This window comes from Asterias rubens, chromosome 17 (genome assembly GCF_902459465.1).
Source record: "Asterias rubens chromosome 17, eAstRub1.3, whole genome shotgun sequence".
In the NCBI taxonomy this organism is placed as follows: Eukaryota; Metazoa; Echinodermata; class Asteroidea; order Forcipulatida; family Asteriidae; genus Asterias; species Asterias rubens.
The window spans coordinates 8,552,517-8,577,825 of NC_047078.1; the positions used below are offsets into that span (position 1 = coordinate 8,552,517).

General features: G+C 38.8%; 4 protein-coding genes across 7 annotated transcripts in view; 3 read left to right on the forward strand and 1 right to left on the reverse strand.

The window, feature by feature from the left end:
- The window catches only part of LOC117301265 (CCAAT/enhancer-binding protein alpha-like), a 27,024-nt gene extending 25,099 nt beyond the window's left edge, over window positions 1-1,925 (forward strand). For all 4 annotated transcript variants that reach the window (XM_033785143.1, XM_033785145.1, XM_033785146.1 and 1 more), the window contains exon 4: window positions 299-1,925. In XM_033785143.1, the coding sequence (XP_033641034.1) occupies window positions 299-523 (225 nt within the window). In that variant the 3' untranslated portion in view covers window positions 524-1,925. The remainder of the gene's footprint in view (window positions 1-298) is intronic.
- A 2,372-nt stretch (window positions 1,926-4,297) lies between these two features.
- On the forward strand, window positions 4,298-12,785 carry LOC117301555 (histone H4 transcription factor-like). The gene is made up of 10 exons (XM_033785584.1): window positions 4,298-4,478; window positions 5,182-5,406; window positions 6,296-6,525; window positions 7,445-7,553; window positions 8,113-8,265; window positions 8,752-8,829; window positions 9,673-9,793; window positions 10,369-10,504; window positions 11,698-11,822; window positions 11,950-12,785. Exons 2-10 carry the CDS (start codon window positions 5,226-5,228, stop codon window positions 12,380-12,382), a joined length of 1,566 nt encoding a protein of 521 aa, XP_033641475.1. The 5' UTR covers window positions 4,298-4,478; window positions 5,182-5,225; the 3' UTR covers window positions 12,383-12,785.
- A 74-nt stretch (window positions 12,786-12,859) lies between these two features.
- On the reverse strand, window positions 12,860-13,769 carry LOC117301556 (histone H2A-like). The gene has a single exon (XM_033785585.1). The coding sequence runs from the start codon at window positions 13,767-13,769 to the stop codon at window positions 13,362-13,364; it is 408 nt and encodes a 135-aa protein (XP_033641476.1). The 3' UTR covers window positions 12,860-13,361.
- A 739-nt stretch (window positions 13,770-14,508) lies between these two features.
- LOC117301321 (anaphase-promoting complex subunit 13-like) lies at window positions 14,509-19,730 on the forward strand. Its single transcript, XM_033785214.1, has 4 exons — window positions 14,509-14,629; window positions 15,675-15,799; window positions 16,453-16,602; window positions 17,858-19,730. The coding sequence occupies exons 2-3, from the start codon at window positions 15,701-15,703 to the stop codon at window positions 16,579-16,581; spliced, it is 228 nt and encodes a 75-aa protein (XP_033641105.1). The 5' UTR covers window positions 14,509-14,629; window positions 15,675-15,700; the 3' UTR covers window positions 16,582-16,602; window positions 17,858-19,730.
- The last annotated feature ends 5,579 nt before the right edge of the window (window positions 19,731-25,309 follow it).

The following is a 25,309-nucleotide window of genomic DNA, read 5'->3' on the forward strand; positions in this document are numbered from 1 at the left end:
TTAAATTAGTAAATAATTATGTCAGGGCCATCGCCAAGACATGTGATACTTATTATTGTTTTACAAACACAGTGAACCAGATATTTTTTTATAAGTTAGAATGCGGGCATTCAGGACAAAGACTATATAGGGGATATTCTAAATGTCTCGGACAATTCATTTGGGGACTTTATTTGTACCTCCAGAGGGTGCCCGGTTCCCATGCCCCACCCCCCTTTCTGGTTAACCCTTCCATGGACGTGTAAACTGTAAATCCTGAATTCTTGACCCATATTCTTTGGTATTTTCTAATTTATAGGAGGTCATTCGGCTACAAATCGCAAACGAGGAACTTCGTAAAAGAGAAGAGATGTTACTCCAAGAAGGTAGAGATATTCTCAGTCAAGTTGATCCATCCTATTATGATAATCCGAGATGTTCCGGATGTCCTGAGGAAGTTGTTGAAACGGAACCTTGTGATGTTCCGTCACCTCCACATCTATCCACCCCTCAAACACCACCGGATTTTATGGAATCCTCATAAGAAATATTGATGTACTGTATTAATACCACATGAAAGACGACTCCGCGTTGGAATAGACTCCACAAGGCTATTACTTTACACCTCATGAAAGACGACTTGAAGCAAGACTATTTCAGGCGTTCAGGGTGAGCCGCCTAATGGAGTTTAAGTGCGTGTCATCTGCATTGGGATAGACTCCACTCAAAGCTGTTAGAATTGAATAGAATAGAATAATGTTTTATTGTCACTTGGGGAAAAAAAATGGATTACGTTATTTTCAAGCCGGACTTTATGGAACTATAATGGAGTTTGAGTACATCCGCGTTGGGGTAAAGACTCCGCTCAATGCTGTAACAGGGATTCTGTCACTATCAAGCTACAACAAGTTGCTTCCAAACGGATAAAGAAATTGACACTTTGGATGGTGAACTTTAACTTTGCTTTTAAGAAGAAGGCCAGTACCTATGTGTTCCTTGCTTTGTCCATTGGTTGTTAGTCAAACCAGTCTTGGGATTCGGTCAGGCGACATTTAAATCATACAAGAATTGTCCCGCCTACTGGCTATTATTTTATTTATGATCAAAGAACAATTGTGAGAGTGCGGTAACTTTAGTTAATTTTTTGTTTACTCCACAACGATTGCATCATTAACCGTTAGATTGGTTTATAAATCCAGTTAAAACTACATGTAACTGTAAAAAGTAATGTCATTACAAAAAAATGGTTGCGTTTTTGACATTATCAGGAACGAGCAGTTATGGAAGAAAAAATGTAAACAATCTGAGAAATATATCTGACAGTAACGTTTCTCAAATGCAAATTTTGGGGTGATAAAAACTAAAACCTTATTCGGTTTTTTCCAGAATACATTTTCTTTAAAGTGAAATAATTTCAAAGTGATTTATACAATGGAACCCCTGCAGGCTCTTAAAACCAAGTAATTTTTATTGCCATTAATGTTTATAGAGTAATCACCAAACGTGTACCTCCCCCTAAGTATGGCAAGGAGTTGGAAGACCATTTTTTTTTTTGGGGGGGGGGTGTTCCTCTAACACCACCAAAAGATGTATAATTATGATCAATCCAAATTGATATTTGGGCATTACATTTTGTATAATGTATAGGAAGAAACTACCTTGGTATAGTTTTATGTGTAATGAGGAATCTGTGCTAATGGGATTATTAGTTTACTTTAGTTATTAATAATGTGCTCTCGTGAGTGGGCATCTGAGAAAAGCGCCCTCTATGTAAAAGATGGATAAGGCTCAGTATTTTGTTCCATCCATTGGTATTGGTAAACTTTGACAATATTTTTGTCCAGATGAGCATGAAGTTTAATTAATGTACAGTGTAGAGTTTAATATTTAAGAAATTGGTTGTATATAAAAGTATGAAAAGAAATAAAAACTGAGTAGTAATGGGTTGCATGACTTGATTCACTTCAGACTTTTGGGCACTAAAAATATCTGAAACTCCCCAGGGCTATCATCGGTCTAGGACCAATATTGTAGCTGTTTAGCAGGAAAAAAACTGCTTGACAAAATATTTAAGCAAAATATGAGTGGGGCACCAGTCACAACAATTAATGCAAACTTAAAGGCAGTGGACACTATTGGTAATTACTCAAAATAATTATTAGCATTAAACCTTAATTGGTAACTAGTAATAGGGAGAGGTCGATAGTATAAAACCTTGTGAGAAACGGCTCCCTCTGAAGTGATGTAGTTTTCGAGAAAGAAGTAATTTTCCACGAATTTGATTTCGAGACCTCAAGTTTAGAACTCGAGGTCTCGAAATCAAGCATCTGAAAGTACACAACTTCGTGTGACAAGGGTGTTTTTTTCTTTCATAGTTATCTCACAACTCCGACGACCGATTGAGCTCAAATTTTGCACAGGTTTGTTATTTTATGTACATGTTGAGATACACCAAGTGAGAAGACAGGATTTCGACAATCACCAATAGTGTCCACTGCCTTTAATATAATTTTGGATGGGAAACTGTTTGCTAAGACAAATCTATTGTGCTTAGGGAGTTTATGTACTCACACAAGGGATATTATTGTCAAATTAATTCTTACTTGCAATAATAATTGTACATACCCCACCATCCTAACTAAAATGAGAGGGTAGTCCACGCACTGGGGAAAGAAGCTTCGCCGAAGTTTGTGTACTGAAGGGCGTCCCAATATTTGTCAACGCATTTTCGCACCTTCGCTGTGTACAAGCACAGGGTAAAAGTGGGCAAGCCATAACTGTGGGAAGGAGATGGGGAAGTAGGCAAGACCTCCTCCCACCCCCTGCTCAGAACCCCTGCCCCCCCCCCCCCCCCCGATTCCAAGGAAGACGGCAACAAGTGCCCCGTTGTGGACTCCTCAACTGGCATCTTGTTGGTGGGTTTGTCCGGTATGCTTTGTGCAGGCATGAAAGCAAACAATCAAAAACAAATCAAATGCAGGCAAAGGGTAGTGACTTACCATCTCAAACGTTTGGGTGACCGGGTGGTTTGAGTGTGGGTTTCCGTCTTTGAGCATGCAGTGACTCTTAAAGACAGTCTGGACACTATTGGTAATTGTCAAAGACCAGTCTTCTCACTTGCTGTATCTCAATGTATGCCTAAAATAACAAACCTGTGAAAATTTGAGCTCAATCGGTCATCAAAGTTGCAAGATATTATTGAAAGAAAAAACACCCTCGTCATCACACGACGTTGTGTGCTTTCAGATTTCGTGACCTCAATATTTCTAAATCTGAGGTCTCAAAATCAAATTCGTGAAAAATTACTTCTTTCTCAAAAACTATTCCACTTCAGAGGGAGCCGTTTCTCACAATGTGTTGTACTATCATTAGCTCCCCATTACTCGTTACCAAGTAAGGTTTTATGCTAATAATTATTTTGAGTAATTACCAATAGTGTGAACTGCCTTTAACTGAATTATTGCTTACTATTTATTAGCATTATTGATGGACTCAAATTTCCTAGAAAACAATGATCATCCACACCGTGTTTATCTTTATACAAAAACATTATGCGAACTGAACTCATGATGGCTGGCCTTTATAGCGCCAAACTTAAAAACTCCGCGAGGGATAAAACCATTATTTGTATTCAAGATAACTGTTGTCTTAATATTCACTGATCTAGCAAATAAGGATTATCTATAGTTTTATGTCAATGGAATATCTATTTTTGTATAATTCAAATAAAATAAAAATGAAGCGGCAGGTAATGCTGATTTGTGCTTCCCTTTACAACAAGTGTTTACAGTGAGTTGTTGTTGTTGTTGTTGTTGTGTACTACTCTTTCTGCTTTTCGTAAAGTCCTTAAGACTCACCTTTTTCCAAGTTAATTTCTTTCGAGTGCGCTATGATCTTGACGAAATTGCGCCATATAAATTTTAATTGTTATGTCATGTTATGTTACACACACCGAAGTAGGGGAGGCGGGGCTTATTAAATTTATTTGTGAGGGTATAAATCACTAGAGGAAAGAGTCTTTGAAGTTGTCAATCAATGGCGCTATTTTGCTTAACATACTTTGCTCTGAAAAATCATTATGACTGGAACATAAAATTTTGCGTTTCGTCCTATTCATTCTATATTGGTGTTGTAATAAGGTCATAAACGGTGCCACATAAATCTTCTTAGTCAACAACACGACCAAGAAAAAGTTTTTGATCCACTTTGTCAACAGCGCCCTCTTCGGAAAAACTGAAGTATTTCTTCGGATCTGTTATCTGTCGTAGCTTATTGATTTTTTGTTATCGCCGCACACTCCGTATCCGAACGGTTGCCTGTTATTATTTGCAAAGATTTTGTCAATGACAGTTTTTAGAAAGAAAAAAAAGTCTTCATACAAGAGTTACAATTTGTCACACATGCACAGGCAGCAGGCTTGGAAGGACATCGGTGGTGTGAAGGGTGGACGATCTGACTATATAAAAAGGAATGAATGGCAGGCCTGAGCTTTTTTAACGGTAGTTTTCATGATAGTTTGTTTGTTTTTCAGTTACTTTTTATTTAATATTTAGCATGTTTCTTTCCGTACGTAGGCCTACATCGTATTCGTAGCGTAGTGTCACTGAGCTGTCACTTGTCAGTCACACTGACACTGACAGCGGCAGCCGGCTGTAATTTCAGTTCAGCCTGAGTATGCATAGATTGATTTTGTGTTGTTAAATTGTTGTTTGCATCGAATTACAACTTATAACAATTACATTAATGTTTTTTGTTTTTTTATTATCATATAAATCAAAATCATGACTCAGTCTCATTCTCAATGCATGGATGTTGGATTGTTGACTGAGTCATGTTACAAAATAAATATAGGCATGCTTCGCAGTGCTACTGCTAGTTCAGTTGCGATTAAACGTAACCCTCCTCCTGTAGCGCCGGGAGGAGGGTTACGTTATCGCAATTTCAGTGCTTGACTCCTGACAAAAAAAAGTTTTGTGCTTACCTTTTGTCTACGTCGTTGGCCTAAACCATCATATCAATATCATACATTCTTAACTAAGTTTAAAGTAGGCTTAACAAACTTTATTAAATGAAATTGGTCCCCAGGTTAGCAAGGCCAAGGTTAGATTTAGAATAGTTAGTTAGCTGCTTCACAAATTTAACATGTTGAAGTTTTCAGCGAAGTATTTATATTAACTAATTGTGGTCTAAATTTCTTTCCAGGTGTTCAGAGACAGATACGTTGGATTAAAAAAAATTAACCAATCATGGGACCCGGATTGAAGAAACGACCAATGCGATTAAGATGTGAATGGGACAACTGCACCATCACGCACAGCAGCATGGGGATGTTTCTGTCCCACATTAACGACCACATCAATAAGATATTGCCTACTTGTGTTAATGCAGAAAACTACAAAAACTACGATATTGTCCTATCAACAGAAGGTATGTGACATTTGGATACTTTTGTATCGAGGGTGTCCTTTTTTTGTAGTAGGTCTAAGGAGCAGCCAGCCCTGTTTGTTACGTTTTTGAAAGGGCAAGGGCACCAAGTCATTTTCATCTCTATAAAGGGCACCCTATCAGGAAATTTAGCATTTCACGGGCACCAAGGCAGTGACCAGGAGGGGACATGGAGGCAATTGCCCTCATTGCCCCTGTGAAGTAGCACTACTACAGCAATGAATGTTGACTAGAATAGTTGCGATAATTGTATCACTACATAATTACGTACATGGGTGGTGATTGGTGATTGGTTACATAATAATAAATCAGTCAGGCATGACGGCATGAGAGGCCAGCTCCCAAGCTGGCCACAAGGCCGTCAGTCTGAATCCTGCACCCAAGCTGAGCATCCACCGTGTCCTTTCTTCCTAGTGCAGGACTCGTCGACTCACCCCCTTGTATGCCAATACAACACATATGAGGTTGAGTTCGTAAACTACGCGCAGGGCTGTATGCTTCATTTTTGAAAGGGCAAGGGCACCAAGGCATTTTCTTCTTGGTGAAGGGCACCCTATGATGAAACTTCAAAATTGTACTGGAGCATTTCAAGGGCACCAAGGCAATGACCAGGGGACACGGAGGCAATCGCCTTCGCTGCCTCCGTGAAGTATCAGGCCTGTACGCGTATACGGAGCGTCTTTAACCACTGGTTCTTCTCATAACCAACACTACTCAAAAGAAATATTCCCATGGTGTTATCGCAAACCTCTGTCAGTTATACTTCCACCATGCAAAGTTTCAAATCCTACAAATTGATTATTGTCATTTTTCCTTCTCTAAAAACTTTGAGAATAATAGTTTTGTTCTGTGTATTATGTTTTATTTACAGAGACTGAGGAGCTACATTGTAAATGGGCAGAATGTACGTTCACATCGACAGATGGGATCGTTACGTTGATCCGCCATCTATACTTCCACGCGTATCACGCTAAGATCAAATGGTGGGCTTTACAGGAGCAATCGAGGAATAGTTTTGGTAACTGCATCTTGGGTTCCATGACAAGAAACATGATACCTGATCTTCCACAACGATTTCTCTGCTTCTGGAACAACTGCGAGGTAAGACAACAACTATAGACCCTATGTATATAGGATTTTAGGCATTGCATGGTGAGGTATCAATATATATTTGGTTTGCGGTAACACCATGTGTGTGTGTCTACTTGCCAGGTAGAGTTTGTTCTGAGAGAACTGTCTTTCTTTATTCTACTACCGCGGAGTAGATTGTTCGGGTGTTCGGGAGACTTCTCAGTTCTGAAAGAAAAGAACTGTCCTGTTAAAAGCGATTAAAAGCAGGACAGTTTATTTCAGAACTGAGAAGTCTCCCAAACACCCGAACAATCTACTCTGCGGTAGTAGAATAAAGTAAGACAGTTCTCTAAGAACAAACTCTACCTGGCAAGTAGACACACACACATGGTGTTACCGCAAACCAAATATATATGTAACTTTAAACCCCTTGGATCTCACAGAGGCAACGAAGGTGATTGCCTACTTGCCCCCATGGTCATTGCCTTGGTGCCCTTGAAATGCTCTAGTAGAAATTAAACATTTTCTCATGAGGGTGCCCTTTACCAAGTAGAAAATGCCTTGGTGTCCTTGCCCTTTCAAAAACAAAGCATACAAGACTCTCAAGTGTTCTGTTTGAGAGACCTCACGGCCTAGCGTTTTGTGTTAAGCAAGGGGGTCTATAGATTTCTATAGAAAGAACCTCCCAACAATGCGCGTCGACCATTTCCACCATTTTGGGAGTCGAGGAATATAATTTTGACTCCCATAATGCAAACAGGATAGGAGCGTGTGAGTGCGCTGTGCAAAAGATCTAATAACAGTGACAATTTCCTTTCGTTAGCTTAGAAAATCTGTACGAAAATATCTGACTTTTTAACTCAAACAACTGCTGGGTTAAAATTGTACCCTAATTTTACCTCTTACCCTCTTTCCAATGTTGTCGATTTGTATTTTTGTTTGTCCTTAGTTCTTTACCGATAATGCAGAGCATTACTATCGTCACGCCGATAACCATGGGATGGTTGATGATCCAGTCATGGTCAACAATCAGGAAACATATCCATGTCAATGGGAAGGTTAGTGTAATGGTTTTGACGAAACTAACCAGTATTACTAACTATAACTAACTAGTTACTATAAACTAACTAGTAACTATGTGTAAATCTCTGAACAAAATCTCGGGTGTTGGCTGTGAAAAGGGCTCTGTTGTGGTCTTGTTTCACCGAGACTACAGTGATTTTTTTCTAAATTTGCTAAATTTTCTCTGGAAGTTTTGGCTTACAAAGGGTAATGTTTCAGAAAAAACTATAACTAGTAACTAGTATTTACAACTAGTTACCATAACTAGTAACTAGTTGTTTGATATAAATTGAAGTGTAAAGATTGAGAAGTAAGTAACTTGAAACCCGGCAGAAACACGTCGCAGAAGTTGGAATTGGTCTACTCTTGCTACTAGATTTTTTTCAAACGGCAACTGATATCAACCGTCTTTACATAATCATAGTTGTTTTCAGGTCATACACAATCATTGACTGATGGTCTTAACTCTGACGCATCATTTTCCTGAAAAGTAATTCGCTGACTGTTCTGTATTATCGCAAGGGTCAACCTAATTTCCGTTAATTTGTCTTGTAGGATGTGAAACAATTACTAAGACTAAGTACAAGTTAGCTGAGCATCTACGAAGCCATACACAAGAGAAACGCTTTGCATGCAATGACTGTGGAAGTTTGTTCAGTAACAGAGCGAAATTCATTGATCACATAGCAAGACAGCTGGCCTTAGAACGTAAGTATTACAAACAAAATCACAGGATTCAAACTAAGCCCAATTTCATAAAGCTGCTAAGCAAAAAATACTGCTTAGCAAATGTGTTTCTGTTGCCATTGCCTTGGTGCCCAAATGAAGCCCAATTTCAAAGAGCTGCTAAGCAGGGAATACTGCTTAGCAAATTCATTTGGTTGCCATTGGTTATTGCTTTGGTGCCACTTGAGGTAGTTCCAGTAGAAAAGTACAATTTCGTCATACAGATGCCCTTTACCAAGGAGAAATTGCCTTGATGCCCTTGCCCTTTCAAAAACAAAACATCAGGCTTGTGCCCTTTCAAGAGAATTTCCAAACTCACTTCAAATCAAGACTAATAACCCCAAATGAATGGAAGCACACATTCCTGATAACTCCAAGCACTTACAGTAAGCAATAAGGTTTAAATCAATTAAAAGATGATTGGTTGATAGCGTTCTAAAAGCTGGTGTATTTTCATTGTTTCTTCAGTACAGAATTACCAGTGCTCTCACTGCTCCAAGATATTTGCAAATGAGCGGTTGCTAAGAGACCACATGAGACATCATGGTAAGTATAAAGTCAATGTAACGCATCTTCCGAAATGAGCAACACCTTCTTTACCCAGGGGTATAAATGGGTACCTTCAATTCAATTCAATTCAATTCAATTCATCAACATTTATTGTGTATGAAAAAAAACCTTTGGAGCACTAGGGCAGCTCAAGGCAGTGTGCTCCCCAGGAAGCTGAGACAAACCAGCTGTCGATTTCACCAAACTCTTCATAACTTAGGATTAATAGGTGGCACGGTTGGCTTGTGCGTAAAGCGCTCGCCTCTCATCAAGGTGACCCTGGTTCGATTCCCGGTTCGATTCCCGGTCGGGGCCATATGTGAGTTGAGTTGTGCGTTGGTTCTCTGCTGTGCCACGAGGGTTTTCCAGACTATCCGGTTTTCCTCCCTCAGGAAAAAATCAAACACTTTCGATCTTGGCTGTGCTCCGTGGTCATAATGGGTTGATGTGGCTGGCTGCCTGCTTCTCGAACATGTTGTAGCCGCGTCCTTCGCAGTTCAGCTCTTAGCTGCGAGTAAGGACGATTAGCCCCCCAAATTATTATTATTATTATTATTAATCTTAGGACTTAGGACGGGTTAAGTTCCGTATCAACATATGTTAGAATGCATTCTCATACCCATGCATTCATCCTAACCTAAGTTAGGACGAGTTACTCGTTCTATTAAACTCAGATTTATCCAAGCGTTTTGTGAAATATGCTACAGGGCACTAATGTTTAGTGCATTGATACTAGGAAACATTATTGTAAAATGCACTCTACACATTGTAAGATCTAGTTTTACATGTACTATTTCTTTATGTGTCTTATTTAGTACATGTTTATCTTTTTTCCTGCAGTAAATCACTACAAATGTCCAAAGTGTGATATGACATGTATTAATCCATCAATGCTCAAGTCACATATCAAATGGAAGCACTCGTCCGACAGACCATACTCATGTGATCTATGTGATCATAGGTAAGCACATAGTCAACCCTCCTACTTTCTGACCATTAATCCACCGATGTTTAAAACACATATCAACTGAAAGACACATCAGGTTCATTTTCAACATAGGTACTACAAAATCAGGTATTACTGCTATTAGTCGATTGAAAAATGAAAATTGCTTAAAATACTGGCTTGGGTCTGAGGTCCAGAGTTAATATCGAGCCTTGCTGTCAATGTAACAAATACTAATAATAATTGACTTTTATGTCGCGATTTCTCACACCCGAAGGGACTTTCAAAGCGCTTCCAACCCCTGGTCACTTGGCCATTTTAATTCATTCCATAAACCATCTCAGGTCCCTGGAGATTATACAGCCAGTGCAACAAATATTCGCTTCTAGGCTAAATCAATCACAAGAACCAATTAACCTCTCGGTGGAGAGAAGCAATTGTAGTTCAGTGTCACATAGGAGGACACAAAAGTGACATGACCGGAACTCAAACCCACACTCTGCTAGAATGAAAAAAACAGAGCTTGCGTTCGTTGCTCTGAACTGTGCTCGGCCATGCGGCCCAACTAATTTTGAATCTGTCTTTTACAGATGTAAATCTACCAGTGCTTTACGGAGGCATGTTACAACACATGCTACCAACATCATGATTTGTGACGAACCTAACTGTAGCTATACAGCTGGAACTATGTCTACTATGAAAAAACACGTCATGAGGAATCATGGGGTAAGTCAAACACAGGCATGTACTAGGGTCTGTGGAAGTGTTGTGGCTGAGCGGTTAAGATCACCGAATTCAAACTCTGGTGTTTCTGATCAGCAGAGTGTGGGTTCGAATCCCCAGCCGTGACACTTGTGTCCCTAAGCAAGACACTTAACCATTGCTTCGTCCTTCGGATGGGACGTAAAGCCGTTGGTCCTATGTGTTGTGTAACGCATGTAAAAGAACCCAGTGCACTTATCGAAAAGAGCAGGGGTTCGCCCCGGTGTTCCTTGCTTTGGCTGCTTAATGCGCCGTAGCACCTTGTAAACCCTTATAAGGTGCAAAATAATTGGGTCTCAAAATTCATCACTGCAATAACCTATCTTTCTGAAAGTTGGTACATACTCAGCGCCTTGAGTACCTTGTTTGGTAGATACGTGCGCTATATAAGACTTTGTTATTATTATTATTAATATTAAGATCAACCCAGATTACAGAGTAGGGCCTCCAAAACCAAAGATAAATGTATGTTAGCGGGCTTCGCGCTAGCAAGCTTTTACGCCCTGCGCTCACAGTTCAGATTTTCTTTTTCAAATGGCCGTTCACATCCCTGTATAATGCAGAATGTTGTGTTATGGGTGAATATCCCAAACGGCATGGGGGGTGTTTTATCAAATCTGACATGAATTGTCAATGAACCACTCAGGACGCAAAATTTAAGTTACATGACACAGCTCAAAGCCAAACCTAAAAAGAAAGGGCATTTTGGGAATTATACAAATATGTGATTAGAGTCATATGTTTTATGCTTTATATTTTTTCTACCACCAAGTAGATTTTTTGAATTCAGGAGACATATCAGTTCTGAAAGAAATGCCCTGCTTTATAGGTACTGCCTTGGCGGAAGGTAGAAAATTGGCCAGGACTACTACCTTAGCTTTAGTGGATCGAGGGGACTTCTCGTTATTAACTTCACTACCGCAGAGTGAGCTCATAGTGGTCTCAACATTTCGACTAACTTGCTCTAGTCATCGCAGGAGACAGAGGAAATAGGAAAGATGTTGGCCTATTTATAGGGGTTCATAGGTTTCAGTGTAGAGTCAGTCACTGCTCTGTTGGTTCTCCTAAAAGGAGACCTGTGGTTTGTGGGCTCATTCAAAGAAACTTGATAGTAATGTCAGTTTTGAAAGTTCATTTTATTTTTTTTTCTCTTGAAGGATGAGAAGAAGCAACCGTATGAATGTCATGTTTGCAATACTCGCTATTCATGTGGAGCAACGTTAACAAGACATCTTAAGATGAAGCACAAATTCAAATGGCCATCTGGTCATAGCCGCTTCAGGTGTGTAACTCGTCTATCTCCGAATCTGAATTAAATAAGTTATCACACAAGCATAAATATAGCCCTATGGGCCCCTAGGATGGTTGAATTACTGACTCTAACTGGTTGATGTAATATCTTGATTCAGATACAAGAAGCAGGACGATGGACTATATCGCCTTCAGACTGTCCGTTACGAATCCCTGGAACTCACCGAGCAAATCTTAAAGGAGAAGCAGCAAGAGCAGCTTGACGACGTCCCAGTTGAAAAAATGACTGCCATAGAAAACAATAATGAAGATTTGGATGAAGATTTCATGGACGAAGAATCAACCATTCCAGATAGAGTTGATGACCAGAGATTACTTGATGAAACGTGCAGACTAGCTGATGTAACCGAACGACTTGAGAGCGAGACTAGAAGATTAGCGGATGAGACTGGGAGATTAGCGGATCAGACGGAAAGATTAGCGGACCACATTAGATCAACTGATGAGCCCAACCATTTAGAAATTAGTAGTGTATGGTCCCAGAGTGAACAAACTGTACCATCAGACTTGAGCTTAAAACTAGGAGATTAGCTGATGAGAGAAGGAGATTATCTCAAAAGACAGAGATTAGCTAATCAGATAAGATCAACTGATCCGCCCCCACCATTTAGAAATTAGTAGTGGATGGTCCAAGAGTGAACAAAGAGTACCAGCAGACTTGAACTTGAGACTAGGAGATTAGCAAATGAGAGATGGAAAATATCCATTGGAGATAATCTCAAAAGAACAGAATAATTTAAGCAACTCTTCCGAAAACGAAATTCAGTATTTAATGTACTGGTACATAAATATGCTACTGGATATTAAAAATCAACAGTAATAATAATAGTCATGTTCAATAACTTTTTATTTTGTTTGTATTCTTATGTTTCCACATACCACAAAGTATGGTTTGTTTCTCATTCATAATAAAATAAACAAAGTTGAAATTTAAGTTGTGATTTATTGTTTCTTGGTTTATGGTTTTGCTGTATACATGTACATGTATTTGTTTAAAAATAAAAAATAATTACATGTAGGCTACACTTGGGCCTATTTCAAGATAAGAATTACATGCCTAGTTGTAGGGCGGGTCTTTTTAAAAGCAAATTATTTATTTCCAGGATGGACGAATGAATTAATAATACATGCCTGACAAAATATTACATGCATGCAGACAACAAGGCATTTTCTCTAGTTGTAAAGGGCACCTATGGGGAAATTACCAATATTATAGCATTTTAAGGGCGCGAAGGCAGGGGGGCATGGATGGGGGAAATCGCCTGTAATGCCTCCGTGAAGTACTGTTTGGCCTGTGCATGCAATTGACAATGATACATTTCCAACACTACAACGCTATATTGTTAGGCCTATGTTTTATTTATCACTTATTATCAATAAATATCCTGTCCCATTTTATTAAATGAAAGTTATTCACAAGGAAACGAGTCAACAAACATGGTACATTTCGTCTCTTTTGTTTTTGTGTTGGCTCTGAAAAGAGCCGGTTGATTTGAGTTTACTGGAAACTTTAATACTCCATGGATTGCGAAGACTTCTTGCCGGCCTTTGCAGCAGCGCTCTTCTTGGGCAGAAGTACAGCCTGGATGTTGGGCAGTACACCTCCCTGTGCGATGGTGACTCCACTGAGAAGCTTGTTCAACTCTTCGTCGTTGCGGATGGCGAGTTGCAAGTGACGGGGGTTGATTCTCGTCTTCTTGTTGTCACGGGCGGCGTTACCGGCCAACTCGAGGATCTCAGCGGCCAAGTACTCCATGACGGCAGCCAAGTAGACCGGTGCACCGGCTCCTACTCGGTGGGCATAGTTGCCCTTGCGAAGGAAACGGTGGACACGGCCCACGGGGAACTGAAGCCCGGCTCTTGAGGAGCGGCTCTTGGCCTTGGAGCGGGCTTTTCCTCCTTTTCCACGTCCAGTCATGATTACAGTTGTTGATGTACGATTCGTCAAGTAAAACAAATTAAAGGCTGGAATGTGTTCTTCGGTTTTTATACCTGCTTTTAGACCGCGGGAAGTATTGCGTTGCTGACCAATAAGATTTTGTAAACAACCGCGCATCGATCAACCAATCAGACAAGAATTTGTTACGACTCCTACGTCCGCAATCAATTATGGGGGAACACACAATAGCTGGTACTTCATCACAAAATCTGGTCACGAAATAGCTTACGCTGTTTACCAGTGAATTAAATGGTAGTCTTTTTTTCGAGGCGTGTATTTACAGCAGCGATCAGGGCTGTTATTTTATAAATTTCATGATTTATAGTTTGGCTAAGAAGAATAGAAAACACAACAACTACGGGGAATAGAATATTTATTCCTCTGTACGTACAACAACTCAAAGGAAATGAGGGTCCAAATAACATGCCAAACAAGGTCCCAGAAAGTATTAGCAACTCAACAAATTCGGGGCGTGTTTCAACGGTGGCGCTATTTACTACATAAAATAATATCGGGGAGGTGTGGGGACATGCTAAAACTGCAAATAATGATTAACAATTACATTACACAAAACTACTGAACTTTGAAACTCAATAAATTGTTACAACATGTCAATCGTATACAATTAAATTATAATCGCAAACAAAAAGGAATAGTTGTGTAGTCTTCCTCCAAAGAAATGCAATGGCTAAAGCAATAACTTGCCTCTTGAGGGCGCTAAACTCCCCTGGTTGATAAAGTGCGATTTCCGAATGTTTTTGTCAAAAATACTTTTCAAAAAGGGAGCAAAATCCCATCTCCTACCTTAGTGTTGTGACTTCTTGTAGTCGTTCTGTTCGGTAAGTCGTATTCTTTTGGCTCTTTGATATCCACACCGACGTAAGGCTAAATAAAGAAGGCTTTCATTGCGGCTTTCGTTGACGTTGTTTCTGTGCCGTTCCCTACGCTCTTTGGACGGCGGGGCAGAGCGGAATGAGTTGCGTGGTGCCCGGAGTTGAAATGCTTGGAAATGTGTTCTTGTCTCGATCTCCATTGTGTACTGGGAGTTTCAGGAATTCCTATGGCAGAGTTTTAAGGGAAGGGAGGTATTTCTTCTGCATACAGTGATTAAAGAACAATGGGGGAAGAATGTCACTGTGTCGCAGTCGCACATGATTATCTGTCAATCTACAAAAGACTACAAAACTACATTCTTCAATTGTTCAACATTTGCACGGTGACGATTGTTGGAATGTTGGGGGGGGGGGGGGGGGGCGGTCTGCTGGCTGCCTCTGTTGGCAGTTCATTCTTCCTTATTCCACTGCCACATTTACTTGAACAACCTGGCGTATATTATATATAGAACGATTGTTGTAGGCGATGTTGTCAAGCAAATAGAAATGCCTTTTCTCTATTTATTATCTATTGAATTTTCTGAATAAGGTTTGTTGAACCATTTCTACCTCCATGGTTGAACGTTAATTTATACTAGGCTCCAGCAGGTTTGATGAACAACAATAACAATGCAACAACTTCAAGAGAAGGGCGGGGCCTGACATCAGTGTGGTTTTGATTTTGAGCTGAAATAGATCCAACTAAAAAAATTGCTACATGTTGTAAATAATATGAATAACTTTATTTTTTTTAAATACCAAAATGGAATCTCTACTTTTTCCCTTGTATTGGGGGTTGTTTGAATTTACTTCAATTTAAATACAAATAAAATAAAATCTGTAAACAAAAACAGTTATTAATTGGTTAGTTAATTTTGTTGCATTACCACAACTTCTTAAAGACTATCATACATGTGCATGTATGATTTATATTAACCCTCAAAACAAAGTTACTGTTTGATTTTTGACAAGTTAATATCTGATCGTTTTTTTTATTCTACCTTTATCTTAGACTCGCAACAAGACCTAGAGCAAGAGATGGATTCTGAGTATGTTCCAGACGGACGTCTTCTAGACATTGTTGATGATGCGTGGAGGAAAGACAAACTGCCACACGATGATATTGCTGTACCTCAGGCAAGTCATAATGCCCGGTTCATACAGTACATGTACTTCCTGCGAATGTGAATGAGATGCAAATTTAACAACACAACTCTGTTTTGGCTGTGAATTGGCAAGATAGTTGAGCTCCACTCAACTGCTGCAATTTATTCATTGCGAATTTGTGACGTCAACATTTGTATTGCATTCGCCTTTGCATTTTTGCGGGAAGTATGAACCAGGCTTGAGTCCCAGCAGCTGTTCATCTAAAAAAACTAGCCTTGGTTCAAGACTCTCACCATAGATTTCTATCATAGACCTTTTGGCAAATACCCATTGTGCAAGCGCTTACTGTTGAATGAGGTGCATGCTGGTCATGCGCCTAATTCAAAGCCCACAGAGCGTATACCGAGTATTTGCATTAATGTCTATGGAAGTTCGCTCACTATGATAGTAGTTCTGGGCATGACGGTGGTTCGTGGTTGATAGCACGCTCTATTGGTGTCTCAGCAATGGAAATAAGTTGCAGGAGTAGTGAGATAATAAACAACAGGAGCGCCTTGAACCAAGACTACTTAGGATATTTAAAAATGAAAAAACTTAGCTAGCTGGGAAGTCTAAAATTCTCTGATGAAAAACAAGCCAAGTCAAGTTCATTTAAGTTAATTTTTGTTGATTCATCTCCACAGGCTGAGCTTCCAGATGTGTTTGCAGATGATGGTATGTCAGCGGAGACTATAAAAGAACAAGAAGAAAAATGGACAGACCTCGCTTTGCAGAACCTTCATGACCCCCAGGGGTCAGGTCAGGGGTCATGAGATGTCATCACTTAATAATAAGTAGGTACATGTATGTGTTGTTACAACCAAAATTAAGAAAAAATTGTGTCTTTCTGAAATTGCGCATGGGTTTTCAGGGTTCGCCCTTAACTTTTTTTAGTCACTGGCCAGCAGGAACATTTGTTTAGCTTGTCATTTTACTAGTCAGTAGGCCTTTTTTACTGGTCAATCTTAACCAGCCAGACCACTTGGAGTGAAATCTTGAGTGCGTTTTGGCGACCCCTACCAGAAACTTTGGTCATCTGTTGAGCGTTTTCGCGTGTCCGGACGAACCGAAGCGTCGATCCTGTTCAGACCAACTAGTAGCCGACAAGTTGATTCTGTTGGGCTTGGGTGGGGTCGCCAAAACGCATTCCTAATCTGGGTGATTTAACTGCCATTTGGCCAGCTGACCACCGTTAGTGTTAAGGGAGAACACTGGTTTTCACTATTTTCTCTAAACTAACACAACAGATTAAAGGATTTGGGTACCTACAGGGTTTGAAGATGATAGTAGAAAGCTTCCCTTGAATTATTACTTACCGAGGTGCTGTAGTTTTTGAGAAATGAGTAAAACAATGTCATGAAAATACGTTTGTAAAATAATTTTCATGACATTGTTTTACTCATTTCCAAAAAACTACCGCACCTCAGCAAGTAATATTTCAAGGGAAGTTTTCTACTATCATTATCTTCAAACTGTGTAAGTTTAGTGTAAATCTGTGGACATTGTGTTTTTTGACCTACAAAAGTTACATACACCCTTTAAGCCCAAATATTCACAGGTTTGTTATTTTATGTATGGTTGATCAAACAAAAACATGAATACTCCCTGCGACTATTTTGTCAGCTCTACCTACCAGGCCTTGAATTACATGCAGACCACAGAGGCCATGGCCTCCCTGGCCCCTGGTCTTAGCCTTGGTGCCCTTCAAAAGTTTCCCATTGACTTAAAGATTTTCCAATGAGAGTGCCCTTTGCAAAATGAAAACGGCCTTGTCCTTTCAACATGTTCAAAGATGAAGTTCCTGGCCTCACCTACCAATCCTGCCGTCGATTTCACAAAACTCTTCGTAACTTAAGATTGATCTTACAACTTAGGACGAGTCCCAACCCTGCACTGTAGCATGCAGACCTTAAGATTAATCCTAAGTTAGGACAATTTACTCGTCCTAACACGAGATAAGACGAGTCCTAACTTTTTGTGAAATTGACGGCTGTACATTATCTTTCACTTAATTATCCTAAATTTTATTTGATTGGTAATTTTTTTCAGGGACCTCGTCGATGGTGCAACTGTTCTCTCTTGGGTGCTACATGTAGATGGTTTGTGATGGATTGAAGATACACATTACTACCGTGTCATCATTTGGGACGCATTCTCATTGAACAATTTCCTTTGTGAAGCATGGCCACACAAAATGCCTCAGTTACTAACAGTGTTCACAAAGCAACGTAATAATAATGGCTTCTTTATATATCGCTCATATCTGTCACTCAGTGGTGACACTCATTCGAGGCGCTTCAACATTCAGTAGTTTCTTTCAAGGTATTTGGGACTACTAGGTTCGAAGTATGAGACCTACTCCCTGTTTACATAACAGCAGATGCTGTGGCTTAATATGCAGACAATCAAACCACGAAACCTGAGCAAACCCCTGCACTTTTGATAAGTGCACTGGGCAAGTCTACCAATCGTCATTCCACATCTCCTCTGTTAAACTCTCTACACTGGCTGCCAAATGACAAAAGGATCAAGTTCAAAACACTACTCTACATCTACAAAGCTCTGAATGATCCGTCACCTGTCTACCTGAAAGACTGCATTGCCACCCATGTACCATCTAGGGAAGGCCTGCGATCAAGCCGGGACGTTACTCATCTTTCAATCCAAAAGAGTAACAGGCGGGTAGGCGATGGATCGTTCTGTGTTTTCGGGCCAACTCTCTGGAACACATTACCTCATAACATAAGATCCTCTCCAACAATTTTTGCTTTCAAACGCAACCTCAAAACTTATTTATTCTAGTGTATTATATTTGCTATTGTTTGTGTGTAAAGCGCATTGATCATTTTTTGTTTTAATTGCGCTATATAAGAGCTGGTTTTATTAGTTATTATTAATCTAGAACAATGTTTGTCTGGTACGGATATCTCTTCTCCAGTAATTCATGTTGCCATATCGCCTACAATAACAAAGCAATCGTCGCCAACAAGAATACTACTAAGCACTAAACGAGGAATGCGTCGTACAACAGCAATAGATGAGGTGGGCATGCCTTAATAATAACATTTCATTTTATTCATAAACACCCATATTTCAACCGTTACCATAGTGGTTACAGTACAAATTTTACCCCAAAAAAAGCCCATTACAAAACATTCTTCTGACGCATTAAGAAACCAACAAAATTTGTCGTATTTTCTGAAAAATATATTTTATAAATATTTTATAATATACTCTTAATAATACCACCCATAAGCAAGAAACTTTCAATACATTTTTGTTATATCATTACACTTATAGTGATTTTTCTTTTTGCTTCAACCAGTGGGGGTGTGAGGGCTTTGTCGCACCAAGCAATTTTTACAGCTTACTTAAAGGCAACCATAGAAATAAGACCCGAAGAATGCCGAGTGGGACATTGTGCGTGCAATTTTGTTCTGAGACCATCCAGTAGACGTCATTGACCAATGGAACCACGTAGTGTTGGTCTTTGTGCTCGCATGTCACGAGGTGCGATAAGCCACCTCCAAAGACGATGCATGGGGTAGTCAAGCTCAGCGTTCTCCGGGTTTGTTTTTCTATGGAGGCAACCAATTGCAGTCGGATGGAATAAACCAGGCCTGTATGCGTGGTTGCTTGTAAATTGCAAATCTGACATGGCCCTAACAATTAAGACCAACCCTTTATTTAAAAGGTCTGTTTCTGCTGAGCATAAATCAATCAATTGCAAATCTGACATGGCCCTAACAATTAAGACCAACCCTTTATTTAAAAGGTCTGTTTCTGCTGAACATAAATCAATCTTTCTCATCTGAAACGACAAAGTAACAATGGATTCTGAATTTCTTGCTCGTTTTCCTGACAAATGTTGTAACATGAAACATTGTCATTAAAGATACAATAAAAGTTATAAGTGAAAGTTTGAAATGAATACAGTGTTTGCTTTCGAAGAAAACAGAAAAATATATAAATAAAAATGCGATATTATGTTCATAAAGAACTTCAAACCCATCAATGTTAATCTAGGTAACATAAGTACACTAGGCGTGAGCGACTAGTGGAACTTATTACTTGACTAATTGCGATTTTGACGCTAGTCGTGACTAATTTTTAATTTCCAAGATTCATTGCAGTAAATGATTGCCGACGACAAAATAATTATACACATGTACATGTAGTAAGATTCACTCTGAAAGGATTGAAGGATTGTGTCACTGATGTCTGATTGTGTTTCGCAAGTTAGTTATAAATAGTTGTAAGCAACACAACTGGTTCACCAAACAGGTAGCCGCAACTATTTTTGTAGTAGTCGGGGCGGCATGGTTTCCCCGAGATAAACGGTAGCCGCGCAAGTCGCCAAGGCTGCAGCATTCATAAACAGACATCATAGAAATTTGAATTTTCAATACCCACCTTGTCATGCTTGTGAGTTGTGAAGATTCAATAATTCTTATTGGTCGACAGATAGTTCAGTCAGGCTTACCAAGATAAGTTTACAGAAAGTCATATTCTACCTGCCAGGTAGATACACACATTGTGTTAAAGGCAGTGGACACTATTGGTAGTTACTCAAAATAATTATTAGCATAAATTCTTTATTGGTAACGAGTACTGGGGAGAGGTTGATAGTATAAAACATTGTGAGAAACGGCTCCCTCTGAAGTGACATAGTTTCCGTGAAAGAAGTAATTGTCCATGAATTTGATTTCGAGACCTCATGTTTAGAATTTGAGATCTCAAAATCAAGCATCTGAAAGCACACAACTTCGTGTAACAAGGGTGTTTTTTTCTCGCAACTTCGACAACCGATTGAGCTCAAATTTTCACAGGTTTGTTATTTTGTGCATATGTTGAGAAACACCAACTGTGAAGGCTAGTCTTTAACAATTACCAATAGTGTCCAGTGTCTTTAATGCAAACCAAATATATATTGATACCTCACCATGCAATGCCTCAAACCCCATTAACAAACTCTACTTGGCAAGTAGATAACTTGGTGTTTACATAATATTTTCAGATAAAGATTACACAATTTCATTTTAGGGTCTTACCAAAGTTTGACTCTACCCCTGATGACTGCACATCATCAGGGCCCAATTTCATGGCTCTGCTTGGCGCCAGATTTCTGCGCTGGCTGTGTTGGCCTAGAATGCCAAGTAACATGGACAATATCCATGCGCATAAGCCAAATTTCCCCCCTAACCTATGAAATTCACTTGACATAAGCAAAGAATTCCCTGCTTCCGCAAGCGCCGATTCATTGCATACGATATAAGCATAGGCATGAAATTTGGCCCTGAATGAGTGGTCATCGCTACAATCAGATTGTGGGGATTTCCTTTTAAATGGATTTGAATTACTTTTTCAAATGTAAATTCACAAACCATGATGTCATAATTAATTTTGTACTTATATTGACAAAAACAAATCAAGTTAAAAAATGTTCATGAATGGATTTGAACAACTTTTAAATTACAAATGTGCAAACCTTGATGTCATAATTAATTGTATGCATACATTGACAAAAGACAAAACAATTTCAAAAGGTTTTTCATAATTCACAATTTTTTAAAACCTGTTCACATGTGTTGATATTTACAGTGCTCGATACATGGTTCAATAAATATTTATAAACACACAATAAAATTGATGATGTTATCATTCAAGAATAGGCATTGCAAATATGGGACAGCATAAAGCAACTGTCTCAATAGTCCGAGGAATTCAAATGTAAATGGTAACTTGTGATCAAGCACATCATTGTACCATCTCAACATTCAAATCTAACACCCAAATGGTTTATTGTTGACATAAAACTGCCAACAGGATTTCACAAAACTGTTGAACATGTAGATACAATTCTTTATATGAGGTATCATCGTTCTGTACAAAAACACTGTGCGTCAAGTGGTCTAAAGCCCCTTTCACATTAGAGCAAATAAGCATGGGTCCCCTGCTAAATTGTAGCATGGTTGTACAAATACAAAATGTACAATTTTCTTCTGTCCAAGGTCCCTTGACGAATCTTGTCAAATATTGCTACGTTTTACAACCATGCTAAAATTTAGCAAAGGACCCCTGTTGAATTACTGTCGTGTGAATAGGGCTTAACCCGATTGAGGCGCAAGACATAAAACTTACATGTACATACAACATACAGACCTTCTATGCAAGGGAGGATCTCACTGAATAATAAAGCACCTGAAGGGCGCGTCGTTTATGAGTTGAATTTGGAACAGTTGCAAGACCAACTTGCCACACTGCTGGATTGAAATTTATAATGTTGAAAGTTTGGATTTTGTTAAAATGTAAAACCAAGTTTATTTAAAGCCATTATACACTTTCGGTAAACAGTATTGTCCAAGTCCCACACTTCGTGTATCACAACTTATATATAAAATAACAATCCTGTGGAAATTTAGGCTCATTCGGACATCGGAGTCGGGAGAAAATAACGGGAAAACCCACTCCTGTTTTCGCGCGTTTCGCCGTGTCATGACATGTGTTTATAACAAATTCGTAATTCTCCCTAACAAGAATTTATATTGTTTTACCGTTTTCTCAGAATGTAAAGCATTTCATGGACTAATATTTCAAGAAAAGTCTTTCACCATTACCTTCTGTAAACCCTGTAAATTATTTGTAAATCTGTGAACTTTTTTTTTTTCTGTACCGAAAGGGTCCAATGGCTTTAATGAAAAAATAAAAATGTAAACAAAATAAAATAACAAAATGGAAATTTCTTAATGTTACCAAAATTTCAAAGAGCTTAACACAAAAACAAACTTGAAGGTGTTATTTACATACTCAACGCCATCTAGAAGTTTTGTTGTAAAAAAAAAATCCTTAAAAAAAATTCCTTATATCAGCATGATCACGAAAGATAAGATGGATAAAATTGACAATTAACCGTCCTAAATTTCAACAACAAAAATATTTATTTTGACATTTTACCGTTAAAAATTACTTTTCGATGGAGTGTTGTTCGAACCCAATACAAATATCTGTAAACATTTAATGCCCGTATAAACTTACCAATTATATTAATTAGACAAATCTACAACTGTGCGTAGCTCCAATGCCGTTCATGATAACTTAATTCATAATACTTTGTAAGTTTGTGGTTCCAATCCACACCTTGTAATATACGAAACAACGCCTCTTTATTAATGATTCAGCCACAAAAAATTCAAGCCTGGAACTTTGTTCAAGTTTTATCCAAACGTCTTAGCAGGGGTCGAAAATGGACATAGCCTGCTAGCCTGAGACTACCAGATTTACAGCCGGGCTACTCATTTTTCCAGTTTGATAGCCAGGTGGGCTAGTTGAAATATAATGCAACAATCAACATCACAAACAACAATGAGCGGTGCTGATGGTATTGTTAAATGAAATACTGTCGGTGAGAAATTTGTGCCGTGACTCGAGACGTAATGTGTTTTACAGGCTACCAAAATCTCTTTGGAGTGGATTTCACAAAGAGTTACATGTTAGACTACATTAGTCTTATCTCGAGTTAGGACTAACCTTAAGTTTTCAATATAATAATAATATAATTTTGGGGGCTATACTCATCCTTCCTCGCAGCTAAGAGCTGAATTGGGCTATATTGTGTTCGAGAAGCAGGCATGCAATTATGACCAAAGAGCACAGCAGAGATCAGGAAACTGGGAGGAAACTGGATGGTCTGGAAAACCTATGTGGCACAGCAGAGAACCAACGCACAAATCAACTTACATTTTATGGCCCTGGCCGGGAATCGAACTGGGGTAACCTTGGTGAAAGGCGAGCACTTTGAGCACAAGCCAACCATGCCACCCAATATCTCCTAGGACTAGTCCTAACTCTTTGTGAAATCGACTTTGTGAAATGGGCTACTAAAAATTCTGGGTTACTAGCCCTGCTGACTACCATAAACATACACTTAATTTTGACCCTTGCTACGAGTCATGTCGCACACCGAAATCTACTAACCCAACCAGTTCCAAAACAATCTCCACAGGAGATACAATATAGACATTTATGTTTTCTTGAGGAGCATAAAACATCATTAGAAAAATAATGTATAGAAGGTTATCTTCCTTGTGCATGCAGTTCATTTGGTTGCTACAAGAAAATTTAACTGTGTGGACCCACAGCAGATTATTTACATATAATGACCATATAATTTTCTTTAAAATCTTTTAAAGATTAAAAGCAAACATCTATTATCTACTGGTGCACTTGGTGCTTAACAATAATACACAATTTATGATTTCAGTGAAGTATATTAACATTAACTTTCTATTCTAAAATCACTATACAAAAAGATAACCATTTTGTGTAAAAGAAAATTCAATATGGGACATCAGATTTCTCAATGTTTAAAAAAGTTCAATTAATTGCTCCTACATGTTTTACCCAAAAATTTTAAGTTAAATATTTTTGGGAGGTTGAAAAAAAAATTGACTATAGGAGTAGGATTCGAACCAACGACCTTCGGATTAACGTGCCGGCGCTCTACCAACTGAGCTACATGTATCTAGCACTATGTTGGCGGTGTCCCTATTTTGTCAATATCTTTGTTCGGGGGTGCCAGTCAGAAGCCATACAACCGTTCTGACTGACACCCCCGAACAAAGATATTGACAAAATAGGGACACCGCCAACATAGGGCTAGATAGCTCAGTTGGTAGAGCGCCGGCACGTTAATCCAGAGGCTGTTGGTTCGAATTCCACTCTAGTCAATTCTTTGTTCAACCCAAAAAATCATTTCAAAATTTACCCAGTCAGTTTCCCTTGTGGTTTACATTAAATATTTTTTAACTGAAAACCTGATCTTGATTTTCTTTGAACTCTAGGCCTATGTCTCAACATGCTATCTCCCAATGATAGAGCACCAGATTTAGACTATTGAGTCACACTAATTGCAAAAGTTTGTTTTATTGTTGATTCTTGTTTATTGGGTGATTATTGATGACATATCCAAAATCGGACAAGAGATTCAAGCCAGAAGTGACCTAATTTGCATATTTAAATTAGGTGGTAATTATCAATCTTTAAGGTCAATTGTCTCTAAAACTATTCATTTTATTGATAAGGTTTGTGTTAGAGGTGAATAGAAACCTAATCTTTAGAATCTAAAAAACATATTTGTACACTCGATTGACCCTTTCCAAATAACTAGGTCAAAGGTCAAGGGGTCAAACATGCGTTTAAGTGGTTTTCTCTACCATTCTACTCAAATGCATTGTATGTGGTACCATGACAGTGTAATAAATAATTATTGAATTATTTAGGTTGAATGATTCCACCCTGTCCCAAATGACCTATATAGTCATCATCTAGGTCAAAGGTCAAAGGTCAGCAAATATAATTTGACCACTTAGTTGCGATGCGCCCTAAACAGCAAAGCTTGTTTCATAGCGATTTAGCATCCGCATGTGCAGACTGGAGTGTATCAGAAAATTTTGCAAAGTACTTGAATTTTATGTTTGGTTTGTCATGGAACTCAGCAAGTTG